This window comes from Argopecten irradians, chromosome 10, assembly GCF_041381155.1.
Source record: "Argopecten irradians isolate NY chromosome 10, Ai_NY, whole genome shotgun sequence".
Taxonomy (NCBI): Eukaryota; Metazoa; Mollusca; class Bivalvia; order Pectinida; family Pectinidae; genus Argopecten; species Argopecten irradians.
In genome coordinates, this window is record NC_091143.1 from 39,248,113 (window position 1) to 39,256,559 (window position 8,447).

The window sequence follows — 8,447 nt, forward strand, 5'->3', positions numbered from 1 at the left end:
TAATGCCTAGAAAGAATCATATTTAACTTTTAATGATGAGGGAGTAAGACATATTTGCGCAGCCATTTTTTTCTGACCATAATATTAAATGGATTAAATACATTTTTTTATTCAAATAAAACGCACGCTAAAACTGCATCATTTTAGCCCCTAGTTTTAGATGATTTATATCATTATACACAAAATTTATAGGAGAATACGATAAACTTTGATCTCGCGGAGTTATATATCGTCTGCTTGAGGGACTGACTAAAAACCATCTCAGATTACCGGTGACGGAACGCACAGGTGCCGGACGGTAATAGATCATAACCTTTCTAAGTAATAGTGTAACTCTAACAACGCCAATAAGATGTGATAATCCGGCTGTGTGTTGTTTTATTACTGATCCAACACCATAACGGCTACAGACAGATTGATAACACATGCCATATTATACTGTTTTAATATTGAATTTGATATACACCATCTTATACACAAAGATCCACTCAGAAACTGCCCTTCCGCTACCTCTCCGTTTAAAAACATTTACAGCGTAGTCTGTTGTCTTGTTAAAAAACACATGTAGCGTTTATCAATTTTGCAATTTCCTGTAACCCATATTTTTAATTTTCTGAAATATATATCTTCCAAATCGACAGAAAACAGTCTATGTAACATATAGACAATGCCGCTGGAAACACATTTGTAACAGAAGGGGATTATCGGCGCTGTGACAATTCTAAAGGCACTTAAAAAGGTAAGTCATTTCAGCAAAGAATTTGTCATCATACTGTAGTGTAATTTTGAGTATACTTTTGTAGTATTTTTGCTTGAATTTTAATGAGAATGTTTTCATTTGAAATAATATTATTAGTTTACCCAGGACACGACATGGTTCCTAATGTAAATTATTATGGTCACAGATAATCGTTTATCGTCACTTTCAAATGAATAGCACAGTATACATTTGCCAAACATTTTCTTTTGTTCTTGATAAGAGATATTCAGCATTATTTAATAAAAGACACTATTTATACCCATTAATCATGGATAATAATTCATTTGACGTGTAAATGTTGATATTGAATTATGGAATAGGACAATTTTCTTTTAATCATTTTCAAAATATCCTACATTCATTTTTACGAAATTTTACTTTTAAGTCTTTTTGGTTTGGAGATACACTTTAATAATAATTAATAAGGAGATTTAATTCTAATATGGCTTCGTAGTTCTTCAGTTCTTCAAAGGTTAATTACCGAGATGTGTTTGGGAATTTGGCTTCATGCTGTTCATCCCTATTCACATGCTGCTTTCAATTCAGTATGAACAAACATAATGCTAAATACATGGATGTATAACTCTCATTCAATTAAAATATCTGTTTTCAATAATATTCCACGAGTAAATTTTCAAAATTAACGTCTTGAAGTGTGCAGGTATCATTTAATCTTTTCCCATTTTTTAATGCCTTTATCTGTACCTAGATTGTGCACGCACAACGATTTCCTCATGGAGAGGAAACGTCTGGTTTTTACATTATGAAGAAAGACATCTAACTCTCCCTAATGATTACCAGATACATGTTTGATATCATCTTCAAAAGAATTTAGTAGCACATCCATTTTTTTTACATATTCATTATACACTTTTTACCCATTCAAACTCTTATTTTATAAATATGTTCAAACCACGTCTAAACAAATCTGTTATTATGTAAACAAATATGATTAAATTAACAAATATTATTAAATAAACAAATATGTAATTAAATAAACAAATTAAATAAACAAACATGTAATCAACTACACAAATGTGTAATTAAATAAACAAATATGTAATTAAATACACACATAAGTTTTTAACTAAACAAATATGTAATTAAATAAACATATTTCAAACATAAAAAATCATTGAAATAAAAACAAAAAACAAAAAAACTAATTTCGATTTTTCAATCAAATGTATATTAATATACTCTTTATATTTCGACACATCTGAGATGGCTGTTAAACGGTAAAAACTCTAAGTGTTCGAAAATTGAGTTGCGTCGAGTTATCGTTTGGGTGGACCCCCTATTCGATACGCTATGTGATGATAAACGGTCGTATTTATTACTTTACACACAGATAAAAGTCGGATGATTTTTCTGTAATCTCACATTTTACCCTCCCCCATGCTCTTCTCCTAGCCTCGTCTTCGTCCCTCGAGATTACATCCCGCTCTCACGAGGTTCTGTACCCATCACAATCTGTTTATACGTGTTTTATAGTAGACGTGTATCCGTGCTGTTTATTTTTCACTGAGATATTACCAACGATTATTACGCTCAAGATTTAATATAAGTAAACAATTAGAAAAAATCATGTGTTGACATGCAGAAGGCCACCTACCGTGGCGACCTCTGTCGCTCAAGTTTATAAATTAGAAGCTCGGACGAAATTAGCATGCTTTAAATAGAAACTGAAATTAGTGGCACGTCAATCTGCATTTTAACACATCAACGTAAAAGTTTACGACTGCATATATCATTACCAGCATGCTATAAAATGTTTTTACGTCTATCACCGATAATGGTTTTATACGCTGCTTACGCAGCTGCATTCTTTTTGTTTGAAAGTGGGTTAACGTTTTGTTTTTGATTTTTGATTCTTACCAGGTAAGCGTCTTTATCAACATTACAAAAATAATTTTAAAATGAAATTAATCAAACATTTAAACGGTGATTGCATTACTTTCAAGTTTTATTTCAAGTTCCCATGGTAATACTTTCAAAATTTTGATTTTTGTTTTAGAACGAGGCAATGGAACGAATTGAGAAGCACGTGGTATCCATGGAGAAAACATTGGACTCCGCCAGAAGATGGCGCTCTTTTTCAGTCTGTTTGTTGATTGTGATTATATTTCTAATGGCGACCATTGCGACAACCATAGTGTATTATGAATTGATCATGCGGCCCAAAAAACTTGCCAGCCACGCCGGTGTTCAGGAAACATCTGATATGGAAGATGAGCCGACGGTTCCATCATTATTTCGTGATTTAACTAAACAAGAATTGAAAAGATTGAAGGAGTACTTGTATAAACAGCGCATTTTTAACTTAAATAACAACGAACCCGTCACTTTAAGTTCAAGTTTCTTGTTTTTGTCCGAATTACACCTTCCAAATAAATCGCACGCATTGGAAACTTTAAATGATCACCACAAAGCGCCACCTAGGGAGGCAAAAGTTGTGTTTTTCAGGGGAGATAAGAACATTCCTGTAGTCGAAGAATACGTTATTGGACCACTGTCGAACATTACGTATCATCGCTTACTTGTGTCAAAGCACTACCAAAGGCCGGCGCCATTTCTTTTCAGACCGAACAGCAAAGCAGAATATCAGGAGGTACAGAGACTTTTAGTTGATGTTGACAACGTCCTCAAACACGTTTTACTTGAAAGTTATGACGCGCGATTTTTCAATTGCGACCGGAAGTGTTTAGTTATGCATCGGTGGACAGCTGTTTCGCCAGCCGTGTCGGGTAGTGACGTACGTAAAGTGTGGTATTGGGCACATCACTCCACTGAATATTATATTTTCAATCCTATAGATTTCTTCATTCTTTTTAACTTGGATGGAAATGATCCCAGCCTTTTCCACGTGGAGAGTATTTGGTACAATGGTCAGACGTTCGATAAAGCTGAATATTTAGCAGATGCTTATACAGCAGGAACTATCAGGAAATCAGTCATGATGTTTCCCAAAGATAAACCAATCTCAACTCTCAACTTAAGAGGTGACCGATTTCCAGAGAAGAACCTGCGTAGTCCTCGACAGGTTGAGCCGGACGGTAAACGTTACAGCCGGAAGGACAGACATGTTACCTATATGGGATGGGAGTTTGATTTCCGGATGTCCACCATGACTGGTCCGCAGCTTTTTGATATCAAACACATGGGACATCGAATTGTGTACGAACTGAGTCTGCAGGAAATTGCCTCATTTCACTCGGGATACAAACCATGGAACCGTTACTCGGACATGATGTATAGCAACGTTTTATTGGGCTATCATGCACGCGACCTGGTTCCGGGGTCAGACTGCCCTTCATCTGCTTCTTATATCAGCGCTACCCATTGGACTGAACATCACAATGACCCTGTCACTTATGAACGTGCTTTCTGTCTGTTTGAGCAGAGTACTGGCGTGCCACTCAGGCGACACCATGCTTATGATAAAATGTCTGGCCGGTTTTACGGCTCCCTGGAGGATATTGTTCTGGTTCTGAGAGCAATTATTACAGTGTTCAACCAAGACTGTATTGTGGATTTTATTTTCCACCAAAATGGTGCTTTAGAAGTTAAAACATCGCTAACCGGTTATATGTTAGCAATGCTACACTCGCCCCCCGAAGGAAGATATGGATTCCAACTTCGAGAGAGACTTATCGGGACACTCAGTCAACACGCATTTAATTTCAAAGTCGACTTTGATATTCATGGGACTAAAAACCGATATGAGACATTGCAGTTTGAGCCACATTCGATAAATAACAACGATTGGTCAGTGGAAAAGAATGCAAGATACGAGCAGATTAAGTTTACCAGAAATTCAAAAATGACAGAACTTCATACTTTATATCGTGAAAACACCAGCGTCCCATTGTACCACATATTCTACAATAAAGACTATAAAACCACATACAACGATCCAAGAGCCTATCGTTTACAAATCGACGGCGGATTAACACACCTACTATCACGTGGTATGGGGAACGAGCCGTCGATATCGTGGGCACGCCATCAGATGGCGGTGACTCGCCGGAAAGACGACGAAGGACAAAGTAGTTCTATTTACGCAACATGGGATAGAAAGGAACCTATAGTTAATTTTCAAAGTTTCCTCGACGATAATGAAAGTATTGTTGATACGGTAAGTTATCTTTAGTTATGGAGATTTTTTGACAAAAATTAGTGTGTGATTGTATGCTATTTCACATGTTTTGTCATCCTCGATACTCCAGGGGTTCCGATCACTTACGATCTCTACACTCCTGGACTATCTCATAGAGTAAATCTTAAGACAGCTCAGAGTAACAAATTTTAACCAATCACAGGCTTGCAAAAATGTTCTCTGAATACTACAGAGAGAGCCTCTGAATACGACAGAGAGAGCGACAACTTACTTCAAAGCCACACAGCCAACCACAGTGTACCGTTATATGGCTCTTTTTATCATATAACTAAAATACCTGTTCTATTGCCTCCAGTTTTACTATGAGATAGTCCAGGGGTGAAGAGATCGTAAGTGATCAGAATTCCTGGAGTATCGAGGATGTTGCTTAGTAAGTTATTTTTGGAAATATGACATATTCGTCGTAAGAAATAGTGAGATAGGTTCTAATTGTGAATGGGTTAATTACCACAACCAATACAAAAATCCTTCCCTTATAATGGAATCATTACAACTATTTCTGTGTTCAGATTGGTAAATGTTCCTGTTTAACCGCTTCGTATTACTGATGTGGAGCTTGGATTTTGAATATTTCCAATGTCATGCTGTTTTACATACTCGATACTCTAGGGGTTACGATTAATGTCGTTCGGTATATCCACCCCTCATAGTAAAACTGGAGGCAACAGAACAGAACATATGATTTAGTCCTTTGATGTACATCAAAAGAGCTATATAACGGTACACTGTGGTTGACTGTGTTGCGTCGCTCTCTCTCTCTCTCTTTCTCTGTACATAGTCTTCTAAAGAAGGCATGCGATTGGTCAGAGTTTTTTCTTCTGTACTGTCTTTAGTTTTACTACGCGATAGTCCAGGATGGATGTAATGACAGTGAAAGTAACTTCTGAAGTATCGAGGAAGGCTAGTTATGGCACAGCATTTTCAAGAAATCAAGGACATATTCTTAAAACTGTTTGAAAGCTGACCGGTTTGTAGTGGTTAGTTACAATGGTGTTGTCAAGTTATAAGTAAGTCCCGTCACCATCTTTAGGTGGACAATTTAATCGTCATTTCTTACGTGGTTCGTAAACATTGCTTGTTATCACTTTTTTCAGGAGCTTTAGTTGATCTTTCTCAAATGTCATAAGCAGGTTTCTCTTAGACCCTAGTTGTGGATATTGCATTGTCAGATCGATACAAGATGGTCGACAGGAAGTCATCTTTTGATTTTGGTAGTTGATGTTCATAACCACTTTTTCTCTGAAGGGATCTTTCATTGTAATGTCACATATATGTTCCCTTTGGTCCCTAGATATCCATATTAACATGGCTGACGGCCATCTTTGGTATTGACAATGGCAATTTTTTACCTTGATATCTCTGAATGTACGTTTTCATATGTAGTATTTAATACGTCCATTATGGATTAACAATAATACCTCTTTATTTACAAATACTTTATTTTGTTATGGAAAAGACATATATCCACCTTTAATATTTCAAACAAATTTTTGACTGTTTATATGTAGAGTGCCCATGTTTTCAAAGGTTCTATTGGAAAAGTAAAAACAGAAAAATCAGAGAAAAATGAATGATGAAGATCTATGAATGGTGTTCGTCACGTTAACTGTGAGATTTCTTGTTTGATATTTAGTTAGATGGCTTTGTTTGTGAATAGCCTGTCTTTTTAAAACAATACAGAATATTATAGAATTTGGGAAGATGATTTGTCTCGCTCCTTAAATTATCTTATCATATTGATGGATTCAGAATTGTGTGGTTTAAGTATGTCTCTAAAATGCATAATGTCATACATTTGTCATTTTTGTCAACACTATCGTACCTCACGGATTTTGATGGTCCATTCAAAGACTCGCTTACATGGTGGGTTTTCTCTGTCGATATTAAGGGAGTTAAGTTATGTAAATTACAAATGATGAATACAATGTATATGACTGGTGTTTTATCTGAAAGTCAGACATTTCACTGGCAGTTACCGAGGCGAGGACTCTCTATCTATTAAATGTGTCTGGGGAAAATGGTAACTTGTGACAAAGTTTTTTTTTGGAATTTTTCATTTGTAATTTCAAAACACATCAGTAATAAAAAGTTTTGAATAGAAGTATTCACCGATCTGAACTTACAACGATAGACTAGCATCTTACATTGGAAGTGACCAATAACGTTTTTCTTGACACAATCCTAAAACCAGGTAGATCGTTGGGGAGGTAAATCACCGTCGGTTCAGTGGTTACTATCACTGACGTTATATCTATCTCAAAGTATAACTAGAGGCAGTTCAGGAGATGAACATCAAAGGATCAAATTACCTGTGTCTTCCAATGCCTCCAGTTTTACTATGGGATAGTCTAGGGTGGTTATAACGTCAGTAATAGTAACCCCTGGAGTATCGACGATGGTGGTATATATGCTGACATTTTATCTTACTGTTGTCGATCTCACTTTTATAGTTGAATGAAATAGAATTATACATTGAACCATCTAAACATAAGTTTTACTAAATTTCAAATACATATTTCAATCATTTACTACTGAAGAGTTTGTGGTATTTTCAAGCTTGATTCGGACATGTCAATTGATTCAGCATTGGTTGGTCGTTATTACAATTTTTCTCCATAAAAATATTATTTTCTAATATAATGAAGCTTCTACAGGCAAATGAAATATGATGATACTTTACTTAGTGTTGAAACTAAAATGGTCATTGAAAAGTTTGGTCACTATCATTGTATTATTGACAAGTTGTATTATTATTGTATTATTTATTTATTTATTTATTTATTTATTATTTATTTATTTATTTATTCAAACCTTCATCTTTACAGGATTTGGTCGCCTGGATAACACTAGGACTTCACCATCTACCACAAATGGAAGATATCCCGCTTATTTCATCTATAGGCAAGCGGCCATCTTTCTTTTTGACGCCATTCAACTTCCATGACTCCGATCCTTCTATGGCGTCAAGGGATGCAGTGCGCATGTCATATGATGGTATTTCCGGATCTCAACTAAATGTGAAAGTTGAAAATTATGGAATCTCGAAAGAATATATATGCGCTTCTGAATATCAAAGAGAAAATACTAAAACGTATTCTAATATATCTTCGTTATTTGAACAAACTTAACTTATTTTCCCAAAATTTCCAAATAAAGTAATATATTATTAATTTTGTTTTGGCATTGCTATTCTTTATCTGGTGTTCTTGAAGAGTTCTTGGAAAGAATTTCACAAAAAAATCATACTTCGGCTATTATTAGTATGAAATGACTACGTAATTTGTTTTTCGAATGCACTCTACAAAAAAATCCAAATGATCGCGCTATATAATGACCTTTATTAAAACCAAGCATAAATGTTAAGCACATTTTCTTCTGAAACGCAAGCATAGAAATTAAACACGTTCTCTTTTAGAAAGCAAGCAAAACTATTATACATATTCTTCTCTAAAACCCAATTATAAATATCTTGTACATACTCTTCCAAAACGTAAGCATAAATATTAT

The 8,447-nt window shown here is 35.1% G+C and overlaps 1 protein-coding gene across 1 annotated transcript; it reads left to right on the top strand.

Annotated features, from left to right (window-relative positions):
• The first annotated feature begins 351 nt into the window (after nucleotides 1-351).
• LOC138333866 (putative amine oxidase [copper-containing]) lies at nucleotides 352-8,100 on the top strand. The gene is made up of 3 exons (XM_069282506.1): nucleotides 352-739; nucleotides 2,778-4,898; nucleotides 7,766-8,100. The coding sequence occupies exons 2-3, from the start codon at nucleotides 2,787-2,789 to the stop codon at nucleotides 8,066-8,068; spliced, it is 2,415 nt and encodes an 804-aa protein (XP_069138607.1). The 5' UTR covers nucleotides 352-739; nucleotides 2,778-2,786; the 3' UTR covers nucleotides 8,069-8,100.
• Nucleotides 8,101-8,447: the final 347 nt, after the last annotated feature.